General features: G+C 29.4%; 1 protein-coding gene and 1 pseudogene across 1 annotated transcript; one reads left to right on the top strand and one right to left on the bottom strand.

The window, feature by feature from the left end:
* Positions 1 to 377: 377 nt before the first annotated feature.
* Positions 378 to 3,091, bottom strand: LOC138179938 (protein asteroid-like). The gene is made up of 2 exons (XM_069113215.1): positions 817 to 3,091; positions 378 to 780 (listed from the first exon to the last, which is right to left on the bottom strand). Exon 1 carries the CDS (start codon positions 3,041 to 3,043, stop codon positions 893 to 895), a length of 2,151 nt encoding a protein of 716 aa, XP_068969316.1. The 5' UTR covers positions 3,044 to 3,091; the 3' UTR covers positions 378 to 780; positions 817 to 892.
* Positions 3,092 to 4,021: 930 nt separating this feature from the next.
* LOC138179845 (oxysterol-binding protein-related protein 8-like) lies at positions 4,022 to 9,558 on the top strand (annotated as a pseudogene).
* Positions 9,559 to 16,770: the final 7,212 nt, after the last annotated feature.

Here is a 16,770-nt window from a genome sequence, read left to right as displayed (position 1 = left end):
ATCTATCTACTGCAAAATTATATGCATTTATTCCACTGTAAAATTCAAATCTAGGAGATGGCCTCTACAAGTATTTTTCAATATCTTAGACATAATCGGGATAAATGCATAGATTTTAAATAAAGAAATCACGAGAGAAGGAATTTCGAGGCAAGAATTTTTATTTCAATTACTAATATTTTTAATACTATTTTTAATAATTTTTAAAACTATATTTTTTTACTATCAAACTGGCTATTATCTTCATTCTATATTAAGAAATACAAGTTGTTTTAAAGACCAGTCACAGTAGGAATATGTATACATGTAGGTTTAGTGCTAAAAGTGATTCATTCTACCTTCCCCCGAGATCTTTTCCGCTTAATCCATTTTTAGTCCCCTATCATTACTTACTCTATAAAACGAATGCTACTAGAGCTAATTGTCTAATTTACCTATTTAACTAGATACCTCCTCTCTCTTTATTCTTTCCTTTTTTTTCTTCTGCAATTTTCTCACCCAGTCTACAGTCCTATTTTTTCCTTGTTCGTGAACTATGTCTCCTGCACTAATCTTCCCTTCTAATTCTGTTTCTTGTTATGCGCTTCCATATTTGATCCTATAGAGTTCACATTCCCTTCTTTCACTCTCCTATCAATATCTATTCTACGTCTCCATCAATCCTTATCTCTCTTGTGCCAGTAATTACTGGCTTCCCTCCTTTATTTCCTTACTTTAATATTCCAGCATTTGCACCACTTATATATTTAGCTTATATATTTATATCTTTAGTTATATGTACTTTAATTTTATTATCACATTGTATTGCATTTGTACTTGTACTTTCCTGTCTCATACTCTTAAATGCCTCAAAGTGTCTTCCTGCCTTCCTTAAGAGATTTGTAGAGTAATATTATTTATTTTGAAACATACATAAAAACATTGGTTTGACTTTTAATAAAAATGTATTAAAAAATCTTAAGAGACTTGGAGACATTTGTAGAACAATATTTATATATTCTTCGATATTATGGTGAGTTTTAAAAGTATTACACAGATTATACAATAAAGTACCATTATATAAATGTGCAACTTTGGTCTGTGGGTAAGGACATCCCAAAAGTGTATTCAAATCCATAGTATGTTTCAAACAACTTTGGAACTCACCAAAAACGTGTACTATATGTATATCAAACTTGTCTGTGTTATATAATGTTTCATCTACTTCAAAAAGTGAAATAAAAAATGGCGCTGCTAGTACATAGTCGTCATGAATGATTTCATTATAGGCTTCGTGAATTGTACCATTTATTATACAACATGAGTTATAATTACTTTCTTTTCTTTTCTGCTTTATAGCTTCCATTGTTTTCTTATATTTTTTGTTAAAAGCCTCTATACTTCTATATTTCCCAATTTTGAAATCTACTATATCAAATAACATACAAATAAATAAAGAATATAAATAACATTTGTGAGATATAGGACATTCTTGTTGATGTATCCAATATTTGATGCATCCAACATACAATATCCACTTTGGTGGAAGTTCATTTATACAATCCATATCTGTAATTCCTAAAGTATTGTTTAAAATCTCTCTCTGAGTAAGTGATGGGATATCTCTAAGATTGAATGAAAAAGGTAGACTAAAAATATTCATAATTTCTATAGCCTCTAACTTATAGCACATAATCTTTTTATCTTCAGTTCTCATTAAGTATTTTATATAATTTATATTATTGTCTACCATTAATTTTAGAATTCCAATGATGATACTAAGGATTTTTAGGCTTACTTTGATGTTTGAAGGATAACGAAAATCTTCTACTTGTATGGGGCATACACATAAACGATGAATTATTAAATCCAGAAAATATGATGGATATTTACCAGTACGAAGTTCATTTACAAACCATATAGGCAAATCACTAATAGTTGCAGTGTTAAACATTAATTCAGACTCAGTAAATATCTTTGCTATTTCAATTTCATCATCTTCTTCCTTATCTTCTTCAGTTGATTCATTATATCTTCCACGAACTTCTTCTATATATGTCAATGTATTGATATCTCTATCAAATTTAAAGCTTCTATTGAAGTGATAGGTATTTACATGAGTAATATAATCTCTTGAGAAACCCAAAGTTACAAGTATTTCAGCACATTCATTTCTACAGCCATTTATACTCATCTCTATTAAATCCAAAATTTTTTGTCGCATAGGCATAGTTAACCTACTTAAAATTTCAATGATTGCATCATACAAGCTATATTTACTCAACCATAGCAAAATTCTACTTATACAGTGTTGTCGGGTATAATAGTTTACACTTGATGAATCTAACTTTAAATAGCGGAAGAAGTTTCTAAATGTACCAGGTTCCACATAGTCATTGCCTAATAGTATTGCAGCTAATATTATCTTTGATTGATCTAATCCTGTAAAATATTTGAATAATTTCTCAATCTTATAAATTTTACAAAATTTAATATAACCATTTCCATCTGAATCTTTAATTACATCAGTTTGTAATGTATCAAATGGTATAAATAATGATCCATATACATAAAAATCTGAATCATAGCTGAGAACTGGACAATTTAATATCTTTGCTACTGATGCTATAATATTATCAGCTTCAAATAGACACTGTACAAATCGAATATTTTTTTCCTTCAGTACATTAATAAAAACTCGTTCGTTTAGCAAAGGAAAAATTTGTTCTGGACAATTAGTTTTGAATGCAGAAGTTGGTAATATATCGAGTCTCCTTTTCATTCTTCTTACAATAGTTTTGAATTTTTTACTTTCAACAGCACCATCAAAAAAGACTAAGGGCGTTACATTACACTTTAATAAGTCATCAAAGAAATCTGATATATATTGCTCATAATTATCGTAATCACCACCAAATGTCCAATTATTGCATGTGCACTTTTCATATAATAAATACTTAATGTTATTTCCATCAATTACTAAATACGTATCACGTAATTTGTAGTGCTCTAAAAAATTACATTTATGCTTGTTTATATAAGCAGTTAATCCTGGAATACCCATTATCTTCCTGTTTATTTTTCTTGTCACACGTTAAACTAGTAAATATAAAATATGATGATATTCATTTGTTAACAATATACGCACATATATCATGCTTACGAAAAGGATACTTACAAAAATATAACAAAATTTCTGGTATTCTGTATTCAATAATACAATAGTAAAAATTAATACACCATGGCACAACAAAAAGCCGTATTCCCCGATTCAGTGTTGTCTACCAATTTATTGGATATGTTGTGTAGCCTTCCCAAAATTTAGGGAATTTGGCATGATTGCTGCTCTTGGAGTGCTGAAGTACTCTGCTCGCGTTACAAATTCAAATAATTTCAAAACTAATACAACATTTAAATTAAGAAATACACAACGAGAAAGATTGATTTGAACAATAATTTATATTTAAAACTGAATATTTATTATAGATTAACTACTTTAACAAGATTTGCGCTTTAATGAAATTTATTTATACACTGAGATATAACTTATATGAGATATAACTATAACTGATTAAAAATCACTGGTAAGAAGATATTGCTTATCTATGTGCTGATAAAATACATTTGTAAAATACATTCTACTGCCCTTTATAGGAAACATATGAAAAAACAAAATATTGACATATGATCAATTTTATTAGTCTATAATAACAGAAATTTAAAATAAAAAATAGAATTGTGTATTCAATAGAATGTGACTATAGAATGTTTACTGTAAATTCTGTCTTTAAAATTTAATGTTATTAGCAGTTCATAACTAGCGTTGCTGAAATGGATTTATACTTTAGAAAGTGATATGATGTAATTTAATCTTAGTATCTTTATTGTTAAGTAACTTATAGCTCAAAAATTTTTAGAGTTTGTGATTTTGAAAGATAGATATTTATATAAGATTGAAAAATACATATTTACATGAAACAGTTGTAAAAATATTGATAAATAGTAATTGTAATTGTGAACAAAACTATATATATAGAACCAGTGGATCAATAACTTCGACGAAGCAGTGTTCAAGTTCAATCTGCAACATTACCTAAACTTCCATCAACAGAGTCCCTATCAACAAGTGTAAATTTTGCAACTGCTGCACCTCCACTATCTCCAGGTATAAACACAAAGCTATGTTAATATCATAATGGACAATTATTCGAAATTTGTCAGGTGCTTTTTTGACTTTTGTGTAAATTATTACTATTTCTTGTACAAGTAGTTGATTAGCTGTAAAGAACTGCATATTTTTTATTTCCTGTTTGGCTTATATTTTCCTTTCATACTATGCATATTATTATTTAGATTTTTAACCTCTGAAATGTAATTTTTGTATATTGTATAATCTTCTTTGGCTGACAAATTATTAAATATGTATATTAAATAGATTACTATTATGAATATAAGTTTCAAATAAATAATATTTCTGTATAATAATTACATATAAAACTTATAGTTTATAAGTATTACATAAGTTTAACTTATGGCTAAGATAAATACAATCGAATTTTGTTAAATGTGATCTTTAACACAGATGAAAAAAATGCGATTAAAAGGTCTAATATGAAGATGCTAACTGCATAATGCGTTATGTTAATGAAGCTATTATATGAAATAATTTTATTTGTATAACATACTGTACTCTGTAATAAATAAGGAACTATAAACTATTCTTTTTTCAATTCTATAAATTTTTCACAATGAGTTTTTATTTCTGTATTATTGGAATTCTATTTGCCAAGCTTGTTATGTGAATGTTTTAAGTTTTATTGTTTTTAAGGCTTCCGGTTTTAATTAATTGTAAATAAAAAGAAGTTATATTAAAATTACTAGAGTGATAATCATAATATTTTATATAGTTCATTAAATCATTTATCAACTTTGAGTAAATATTACCGTTTGCATATTTTCATCATTTTAAAAAGCATATCTAATATGAAAATTAAAAAAATATTCATAGAAGTTATTAAAGATTTTAGTTCATAATTGTATTTAATAATTTATTTATATATAACATACATTGTTTTAAATCATATAACTGTTTAATATTTTTGTTTGTAACTATTTTTGGACATTAATATTTATTGCTAAGTTAATATTTAATGAATGTAACTGTATTTTTATGTTGTTATAATATCAGTGTTTAATTAATATTTAAAAAAATAATTTGTAAATAATTTAATTGTTATAGGTTTAACAACTACAATGGGAGAAACAAATAAAAAAACAGATAACTCATCTGATAAAGTATAAAATATTTAATGCACTGTTTTAAGACATTGAAAAGGTATTTATATTTTATTTTTGTATAATTTTTAGTCTTTAGATTCTTGTAAGTTAACAAGAAAAGAATCATATAAGGCTCAAAGAAAGAATTACCGGATGGAGAAGAAAAGAGTTGCCAATGAACTCTTAAGTTCGTTTAAAGATCCAACTGTTATTGTTATGAGATATTGGCTTAAAGTTCGTGGTACATTAAAGAGTTGGACAAAATTGTGGTGCATCCTGAAGCCTGGTTTACTTTTGCTATACAAAAGTCCAAAAACAAAAGTGCTCATTTATATTACTTTTAAATAGAATATTTATTTGCTTCATACATAATTATACTCATATACCTATTACAGAGTAATCACTGGGTGGGAACGGTTTTACTTAATACATGTCAAGTAATAGAACGTCCAAGCAAGAAAGATGGATTTTGTTTTAAATTGTTTCATCCCTTGGAACAGTCAATATGGGCTCCAAGAGGCCCAGAAAAAGAAGCTATTGGTAAATAATGAATTTTGTACAGATGAAAAAATATATTTCTACTTAATCATTTTTATAGGTGCGGTTGTACAACTTTTGCCAACATCTTATTTAATATGTAGAGCACCTTCACAGGCAGCTGGTAAATGTTGGTTGGATGCACTTGAATTATCTTTACGTTGTTCATCTTTAATAGTACGCTCAACAAGCGCATTACCACGTGCTTTACCACATGATACTACAACAACTCATGAAACTCAGTGGAGTGAAGCAGATTACGAAAAACACTTTGATGAACATGGTAGGCATAACAGAACAATATTTTTTACAACGTATCAAGATGTATGTTATATTACATAAAATGTTAACTTTTATTCTATTATTCCTTCTCTTTTAAGAAATTTACTTGATATAAGAAGTAACATTTCTCTTTTATACATTAATACATTATAATTGACTTTAGTACAAGGACAGCACTCAGAAAAATACTTAATTAAGCTTTATTCATGGAAGTTATTGGTACTAATTATGTTGTTATTGTCATTCCTTTCCTGACTTTTGTCACCTTAAACACTTGCTTTAATATCCACAGTATGCTTGTCTAATTATGCTCCTCAATCACCTACAACACCTCAAAGACGTTTGTTATCATGTCCTCAGCCTTTAACACCTTCTATGTCAAATAATCCTAAAAGTGTTTGTCCTTCACCAACTCCAATGTTTCAGCATTTATATCATGCAGTAGCATATTGGGAGAAACAATTTTGCGATAAATCTCCACCTGTTGCTGCAGATACAGATATTATTTTGTCTTCGAATACTGTAGATATGTTAGGTGATGGAGATACTTATCCCCATTTTGAATCTTCTATCTCCAAGCCTATTAAGTCTTGCACTCGACGCATGACTGTTCCTTCTGTACATGTCCTGGAGTATGATACTCCAATAGTAGTAACGCTAGATCCTATGCACTCCTCACATATAGACCTGGACGACATTAGCCAGCCAGAGAACGGAGTAGCAGCTGATGCAGAAATTAGTGCATCAGACAGTGAATCTGAAGGGTCAGCTAAAGAAGATCAACAAGAAACAATTAACGAAACTCTATATGTTGCGAATGAGTAAGAAGTCCTTGGAGCGGTAAAATAAATTATATTGTATTGCGCCTTATCCATAATCGAAACTAGAGTTTTTATATTTGTGTTTGATACAGGCTGGAGAAGTAGTTACAGAATTACAGGAAGAACAAAAATCTTTAATATGGTTCTTGATGAAACAAGTTCGACCAGGCATGGATTTATCGAAAGTAGTCTTGCCGACTTTTATTTTAGAACCTCGTTCGTTCCTAGAAAAACTGGCTGATTCTTATTACCATGCAGATTTATTGTCCCAGTAAGTATAAATTTGTAGATTTTGAGAAACATTTGAATAAAATTATTATATATATATGCTTTGTTTCTTGTTCTTACAGAGCAGTAGTGGAAGATGATGCATTTACACGTATGAAAGGTGTTGTTAAATGGTATTTATCTGGATTTTATAAAAAACCTCAGGGTTTGAAGAAACCATACAACCCGCTTTTGGGTGAAACTTTCCGCTGTTATTGGCAGCATTCTAATGGTTCAAGGACTTTCTATATTGCTGATCAGGTGTACAATTATTAAAATTTTTTAATTTTTTGTAATTATATGTACTTGCTCCATCTTTATTACTATTACATACTTATATGAAACATTTCAATGTTAATAGTTATCTCATCATCCACCTATATCAGGCTTCTATGTTACAAATCGACAAGATGGATTTACTATTAGTGCTACAATTATTGCTAAATCTAAATTTTATGGTAAATATATATATTTTTTTGTTAAAAAAAAATGAAACGTTTTGCTAAGACAGGCATTATATGAAAATATACATTCCATTTTTCAGGAAATTCAACATCAGCAGTTTTAGATGGTGTTGCAATACTGACAATGTTGCCCAGAGGAGAAGATTATACAATGACAATACCTTACGCCCATTGTAATGGTATTCTTATGGGAACATTATCTATGGAATTAGGTGGGAAAGTTCATATAAATTGTGAAAAGACAGGTTATCATACCGAACTAGAATTCAAACTCAAGGTAATATGGAATGTTACATAAACTTAAAATAATAGTCATAAAATTAATTATATGTGTTTGTGTGATTACTCATTCAATAGCCATTTCTTGGAGGTGCAGAACAAATGAATCAAGTTACAGGGGGAATACATCTAGGAAAAGAAACTCTTGCTATTATATCAGGCTATTGGGATGGTCAAATATTAATTACAGATAAAAGAACTGGGGTTTGTTGATTATTTAGGATTCTATACACAGTAATTAATAGTTAAATTAAACTATGTCAATTAATCTTGCAGCAAGAAAGTGTGTTTTTCAATCCTACTCCAGAAATACGTAAAAAGAGATTGAAAAAGTACACTGTATCTCTAGAACATCAAGGTCCATGGGAAAGTGAGAAATTATGGTACGATGTTACTCAGGCAATTAATGGCGATGATCAAGTTGCTGCTACTGATGAAAAAACTCAATTGGAAGAAGCACAAAGAGAGCGTGCTAAAGAACGAAAACTTAAAGGACAGGAATGGATTCCTAAGCATTTTGTTCAGGTATTAAATAACAATAAAAGAAACTGCTTTTGTAAGCTCCTATTTATATTCTGAACATAATTTTATTTCTGAATATAATTTTTTTAATATTATCAGGATATTATAACGGGTAACTGGGTTTATCGACATGCGGATGTTCGACCATGGGATCTTAGAAATGATGTTGTACAATATGAACAAGATTACATAGTGCGTACGAAAACTAGACACAAAACACCAATTATGCGTACTGGAAGTATCGTATCAACTGAACCACAGACACAGGTATAGGAATTAAATAATGTAAATAATACTTTTATTTTGTAAATAAACAAATGTTTGATGAAAACAAAATAATTTATTAGTTTTATTGATGATTACTAATTATAATACAATTGTAATAATCATTCAAATCAAGATTTTGATTATTTATATCAATTATGCTCTGAAAAAGCAAAAAATAATCGTGAACTATGAATACATTTTCTTTCTTTCATTTTTTCAAAACGAAATAACTAATTTAAAAGTTTATCACTCATGTTTCAGGTTCCACTTCTTGAAGCTGAGTCACGTTCTTCGCTTTCTGTATTAAAATCTTTCAAAAGACAGTTGTCTAATAATTTACCATTAACAGAGACCGCTCATGATTCTGGGAGTTCCTCTGCAGAGGTACACTCAGATTCTAGTCAGTCAGTAGGTAAAAGAAAACGTTCTACGGCTAGGTAAGTTTTTCTATTATTTCTCGATTATAGAATAACGACTAATAATACTTTCCTTAATTTTAAACATGGAAATATTTTTTCAGGATAATGTATATTATAAAGGACATAGAAAGACAAATGTTAGAACATGGTGATAAACTTAATCATATAAAACACATATTAGAACAACTTGCTATAATACAAAGAGAACAAGTTTATCAACACCATAGTATAAATATGTTGAAAATCTTCATTGATACCATTCTTGTTATTATAATAGTTTTCTCTGTACAATACTTTGTAAAAATATGGACCGATGAACCTAGCGGAGGTTGAAGAGTATGATAACAGAATCGTAGTATAAATTGTATATATTATTTATCTTCTCTCAATTCGGATTATCAGCTTTTGCGTCAGGAACAAGCTTTGGAAAGAAAAATCTTAAAATTTGAAGTACCTAATTTACACGTGTTTTTATCAGAGATAATAAAACACGTCGTTTTTAATAGAATACCGCTAAAAGGATAGAATAAAATAATTTAGAACTATTAAAGATATGCTTATTCAGGTAATCGCAGTGCAATGTTATTTTATTTATAGCTTTTGGATAGTTTAATTTTTGATTTGTAAGATGATACGTTATGGCTATATAAATGTAAGCTACATTCTCTAGTGATTAATATAACACTTATAGTCTTTGTTAAACGCTCCTCACGCCAGCAATGAACTATACAAGGTAAAAGGAATTTTTTTGAGCTTATCAATAGTAATATTTTGAGCTTATATATAATATTTTATGTGCTAATGCACAAAAAAATAATTATATATTTATTCAGAAATTCTAATGATGTTGTAGTATTTACTGCAGGCGCTCAATAGTAAATTGTAAAGATATAACAACATATATTATTATAAATTTTATTATCTTGGAATTATGGCGACTATAAAATAGGAAAAGCTACTTGCAGTTTAAAGTAATATATAGAATTAATTTTATAGTGCATCAGTATTATTATTTTGATTAATACAATGAAATTCCTAGTAAAATAAGTATCAAATATTAAAATTGTGCACATGATATGAAACAAGAGTTACATCCAAATTTTTGCTACATAACTTAAATCATGAATTTATTTTGTATCATTTGCATCTTCCTGTTAATAAACATATTATGATGAATTTAATATAGAGCTTTTATATTTAGAATGAGTTTTATTGATGATTGTTTTATACTTATATAATTTAAAGCATGTTTCTAAATATGTTTACAAATGATTGAAAAGTTCTTGTAATTTTATTAGACATACTTAAATGTTTACTTCAAAAATAAAGATGAACTTGAAATAAAGATGAAAGAATATATTTAGTAAAATAAAAACAATTTAGACCACAGTGATGCCATTGTTGAAATATCAATTTGTGATGGATAATTTTTTAATTTAACAATATATCATATAAAATTAAAAATATTGACAATATACATACACTCCTCGCCAAAAAGATAGTCCAGGTGTGCTATCTTTAATTTCTCAATGACGCGTGTAAAGTTTTTCGTCTGTAACGCATAATATCGAAACATTATGAGCTCAGAATATACGGTTCGTTGAAAATAATTAAAAATATTATAAGATTTATTCTGAGCTCATAATGTTTTGATATTATGCGTTACAGACGAAAAACTTTACACGCGTCATTGAGAAATTAAAAATAGCACGCCTGGGTTATCTTTTTGGCGAGAAGTGCATATAATAAATACATTAATAATTCTGTATCAGTTCATAGCTTCGAATTGACTTTTTAGCTAAGTATAACAAAATAAAACTTTTAAATGGTAGTCAATGTCCTTGTTTATGAAAAAATTACATAAAAATAAAATTTAATTGATGTTTTAATACCTTTACTTTGATTAATATGTAGTGTACATACTTCAATAAAACAAAGGACAGATAAACCTTTGTATAAATGATAATTCATTTATTATTAGTATAAATTAATTTCGTTTATAAAAATAAATTATAAATAATATGATCTATAAAATTTCAATACCATCCTTTATTAATTTTTTATGTATATAGAAATTATTTTTCTTTAATAAATATGTATAAATATTTTTTAGCTGTTACTACATATTTAATGCAATTTAAATGAATATTATTTTTTTAAAATAGGGAAGTAAAATATTCCTTAATTATTAACATTTTTATTTACATAAAAATTATGAGAAAAATTATATTCAAATTAATGTCCTGTTGCATGAGTTTTCAGCCACTTAAAGCATTACAATAAAAAGGAATCATTAATCAAAGTTTATATTTTGAGTGAGTAAGATATAATAATAACAAATAGCTTTTGTTGGAAAAATACAAGAAAAAATACAAAATACAAATACTATTTATTAGTATTTGTAAACTGTAAACTTGGTACTATATGAACAAAGGTGTCATGTTTTATGCTTGTTTAATTTGTTTTAACATGCTTTACAATATAATAAGTAAAAATCGTTAAAATTCGTTAAATACGTTAAAATTCAAAAGTAATCTTGAGTTCAATATAAAAAAAATTTGTTTTCATTATGATACAAAATGTCAGAAATGTCTATTATTGTTAAATGTTGTTCACTTAACACAGATAAATTTTGGTTATTAACTCTTTTATTCAAACAGCTGAAAAATCATAAATTATGAGAACACGCTGTATATTCCATATTTCTTAGAGCACTGCAATTAGCTGCAAAATTTATTTTTGTTGTGAAAATTCACATACCTATTAGATGTTGAATCTGATTTAAATTTATTTAGTCGGTATTTATAAAAGACAGAATGACCGATATTCAAGTATGGCTTTAAAATCTACACCATACTTTGCACAAAAGTTCGTAATTGTTTCCTATTTTTATTGTTTAATTTTCTATATAATATAATTCTTTATAATAATTGAATGATTTTTGATATCTCAAAGCAAAAATGTTAAAAGTAAACCAAGAAGTATAAGTATTGTTAAATACATAAGCACCTTCTAATAATTTTTTATGATATTTATCACGTCGTGAAATGCTTTCCGTAGTAGAGTACCTGATATTTTTATATTGTAACTTATTTAAGTTCAAAAGATTATAAATATTAATTCGTTGTGATAGTTCGATGTGTAGTGTTAAGATTATTAAAACACGAAAGAAGATATCGTGGAGTAATTAATAATATTCTTATATTATAAATTCAGACATATAAACGTTATATGTATAAAGAATTATATATATATATATATATATATGTCGGAGATGAAAGGAAAGCCGAAGCCGTTCCTTGGAAATTTTGGGAACATCCTCTAGTACTCTAGCCTGGATTTTATCATAGCTGTAATTGTTCGAGATTTGTGATAGCGAGATTGGGTTCGAGGTGACAATTGTACGTTTGCCTAACGGAGGTCTGGAGTGGTTTATGGGTTTTCCGAGAAATGTGGTTGTGGCGGCATGCGGCCTCGGGAGCGGGCCTAGCCACGTGTAATACAGTGGGTCATACATTGTATTACTAATCAAACTCCAGGCAGAAACCGCCTAACAACGGCGTTTGGAACTTTCTCGATGCTTCCAACGAGTCTGCCTAGCAACGGCGTTTGAAACCTTCTCGATGCTTCCAAACGGGCATAGAAAAACAAATGCAATCGTACAGCGAGAAAAATCTCGACGAGGCTGGCATTCTTGCGACTGCTTTGGAGAGTGACACGTCGAGTTTTCAACCATCGTATTTCCGTGCTTAAGATCAGTCTACGCTTAGTAATGAGTTATCCCGTTAGCCGTGGATTCGTTTGAACTCAAAAATATTGTTAATAGCGTTCATTAAACTTATTGTTCGTAAATCATACTATTCATTAAACTTACTATTCGTTAAACTTATTATTTATTAGACTTATTTTTTACACTTATTATTGTTACACTTATTCTTCGTTCAACTTATTATCCACTAACTTTATTATTTGTTAAGCTTATTATTCACTAGACTTATTATTTGTTAATCTTTGTAGTAGACTTATGTATACGTGTAAATACAATCTCGGTTGTGTAAAACAATGGTTAATTCACGTGAAAAGTTGTTACGCGCCCAAAATTCCAACCATAACCCGACATATATATATGTCGGGGTGGCGTTGCGGATAGGATTGTGGGTGTTTGGTGAGTCTTCATTGAAATTAGCCATCGTTGCGATATAATAAAGACACAGTTTATTAGCACAGGCACGGATGATACAAATTTGACAATTGACTATGGTGATTAGGCACCCGCGATACTAGTAACAATGGTCTCGGGTTCGATAACGAATCCGCGGTCAACGGGATGATGGATGAACGTGCTCGCGAAGTCTAAGTCTGAACAATAATAATTCGTAAGAACGTTACTCCCTTTAGTCGACGAGATCGCGTGAAAGAATGCCTTTCCCGTCCCGATGATGCCACAGAGGAAAACTATATCGGGGGTGTCTAAGGGCACGAGATCATCGGATTCGTCGAGGATAGCCTTCGTTCAGAGAGTAAGGGAAATCGGCGTTGCTGCTAATTGGTCAATTTCTATATCGGTGGTTAGAAAAGATACTAGCCGCCCTCGAGGGAAAGTTGCTAGTGGGAGACGCCGTTCGTTGAAAGAAATAGATCTCCCCTATCTTCTCGTAGTTGAGACAAAGACTGTTTATCTGTTTAAAGGATTTTAGGTAACTAGATCTTAGTGTTTATAACGGCCCTCGGGCTAGCTGATCACGTACTGTGGAGACACATCGACATCTGGCAATCATCTTACTCGAAGAATAGGGACTGCGTGTGGCCACGGGACAGAGACCGTTGGAATGTTTACTGTCGTGTGTCGCCAGAGATATTTCTTTTAAGGAGAGCTATAGAATTACTTCACACATTTGTTAGGCAAAGCGTTCATCCCTTGACCGCGGGCACGTTGGCGACCGACTGTCGCCTCGAGCCCAAGCTCACTATCACAAATCTCGGACAATCACAATTAGGTTGAATAACTACAATTGTTTAATTACAGCTATAGTAGGCTCTAGGTTACAATGTTGCGGGATTATCCAGCATTCCAGAGGCTCCGGTGTTCTTTCCTCTCCGACATATATATATACAGACATATACACAATGACATATTCCTTTGAGTCGCTTTTACCACTTAGTTTGCCCGTTATATCCATGTGAACCGTGTGCCAAGGTATGCTGGTCTTAGGTATGGGATGTAATTCGGCTTGTGCTTTGCCTGAACTAGCCTTTGAAACTCGTTTCGTTTGAACTCAAAAATATTGTTAATAGCGTTCATTAAACTTATTATTCGTAAATCATACTATTCATTGAACTTACTATTCGTTAAACTTATTATTCAATAGACTTATTATTTGTTAGACTTATTATTCGTTCAACTTATTATCCACTAACTTTATTATTTGTTAAGCTTATTATTCACTAGACTTATTATTTGTTAATCTTTGTAGTAGACTTGTGTATACGTGTAAATATAATCTCGGTTGTGTAAAACAATGGTTAATTCACGTGAAGAGTTGTTACGCGCCCAAAATTCCAACCATAACCCGACATATATATATAAATAATTAAAAATATATACTACTTCAGGTTTCTTAATGTATGCATATATATGTATCTTTTTAAAGATTTGCATCATTTTGATTTATTGTTTGTATTAAGAATAAATCGATATTGTAAGTAATATATAATATAATAATAAATAAAGAACATACTAAAAAACAAAATACAAAAATAACATTTACAAAACAATCTGTTTAATATTTGTAAGAAAACACCAAGGAAACAACGTGAAAACGTTCAGCTTCTTTATTATGACGTAACTTATAAAAATGCGGATAATATAAAATTGCCTTTTATGAGTACTTATAAATCTTAATATCTACTATAATAATTTTTAATCTTTCAAGTAATAATGTGCCGGAATAGACAAAATTATCAAAAAAAGAAAAACAAATATTTTTGGTTCATATAAAATGAATCTTCATAACGATTACTCTTCTAAATCACGTGAGATTATTTTTCACAGTATCTTTTATCGATTCTAAATTTTTTTATTTCATTGAATTGAACATTCATCATTCTGTTTATCCAAAAATCAATTAGGTGGTCATATTTCCATAACACCACAGATGATACTTGCAGCGATAAAAAGACTTCACTTACGTAAAGTTTATGTTCCATCGAATCTCATTAGCGAATATTTACGTGGTTCCTATCCAGTTGAAAATAATCTAAGAATGTTTACCGAAGAATTAAAAAGAAAATTGGATTGTGCTGTACGTGTTGGATTAATATTAAAACATGGAGAGGATTTGTATTATTTACCTACTCTAAGGCAAAAAGCAAATGCACTTAAAACAGCATTCACTGCATTTTGGGAGATATATAAAAACGTAATTATAAATATATCATTATGCGTCCTACAAATTTTATTCAAAATTAAACAATTTTTTAAATTCATATTTATAAATTTGTATTATATCGTCTTTAATTTAAAAAATTTCTAATATTTCTTTCAGTATCCTAAATTCCGTATCTCAAAAGCTAGGAATCAGAACAAAAATCATTTTACATTAAAGGAACGAACTAAAAACGGGAAATATTCCAAAAATAATGACAGTTAAAATTTTTGCAATTTCTGGTGAATACGGTGGGTGGTGTAGCACATTCCAACCAAGCTCCAATAGCTTTTGTCGAATAGTTAAAGACACATGAGGTCTCGCATTGCTCTGATGAAACACGACGTTCTTCCGATTCACTAGTTCTGGACGTTTTTATTCAAAAGCTGTCTTTAATTCGTCTAATTGCGAGCAATACCTTTCCGAATTTATCGTCGGGTTGTTTGGTAGAAGCTTGTAATATAGGATTCCTTTCCAGTTCTAGCAGACACAGAGCATAGCTTTCTTCAGATGAAGACCGGCTTTTAGGATGGCTAACACTAAACCTACTGTGACCACTTAAATGATCGTTTTTTAAATTTCGTTTAGAATTTTTTATATACAACGTTATTGCACCGCCATTTAGCTTCACGACTTTTCTTATAATATACGTACAATGAATTTTTTAATATTCACTTCTTTTCTTATTGTGTGTTTTGTGAGAATAATATGTAATCCGTCTTACCTATCACGACTGGTTATTTGACTGGTTAAACGATTTATATTTTTTTGCAATAGTAGTCTCTCGAAAACTCAATTCTGAAACTGAAAGTGGAAGGAAACAAAGGCATTTCGAGTTTTGGGAATTAAATGGGATCTATCTACTGCAAAATTATATGCATTTATTCCACTGTAAAATTCAAATCTAGGAGATGGCCTCTACAAGTATTTTTCAATATCTTAGACATAATCGGGATAAATGCATAGATTTTAAATAAAGAAATCACGAGAGAAGGAATTTCGAGGCAAGAATTTTTATTTCAATTACTAATATTTTTAATACTATTTTTAATAATTTTTAAAACTATATTTTTTTACTATCAAACTGGCTATTATCTTCATTCTATATTAAGAAATACAAGTTGTTTTAAAGACCAGTCACAGTAGGAATATGTATACATGTAGGTTTAGTGCTAAAAGTGATTCATTCTACCTTCCCCCGAGATCTTTTCCGCTTAATCCATTTTTAGTC

Source organism: Bombus flavifrons, chromosome 5 (assembly GCF_040668555.2).
Source record: "Bombus flavifrons isolate JBK064 chromosome 5, iyBomFlav1_principal, whole genome shotgun sequence".
In the NCBI taxonomy this organism is placed as follows: domain Eukaryota; kingdom Metazoa; phylum Arthropoda; class Insecta; order Hymenoptera; family Apidae; genus Bombus; species Bombus flavifrons.
The sequence above is the reverse complement of the archived record's forward strand: the minus strand, read 5'-3'. Positions and strand labels throughout refer to the sequence as shown.

Excerpts from the sequence above, each read along its gene's own strand:
- LOC138179938 (XM_069113215.1), bottom strand. The coding sequence starts at position 3,043 with ATGGGTATTCCAGGATTAACTGCTTATATAAACAAGCATAAATGTAAT.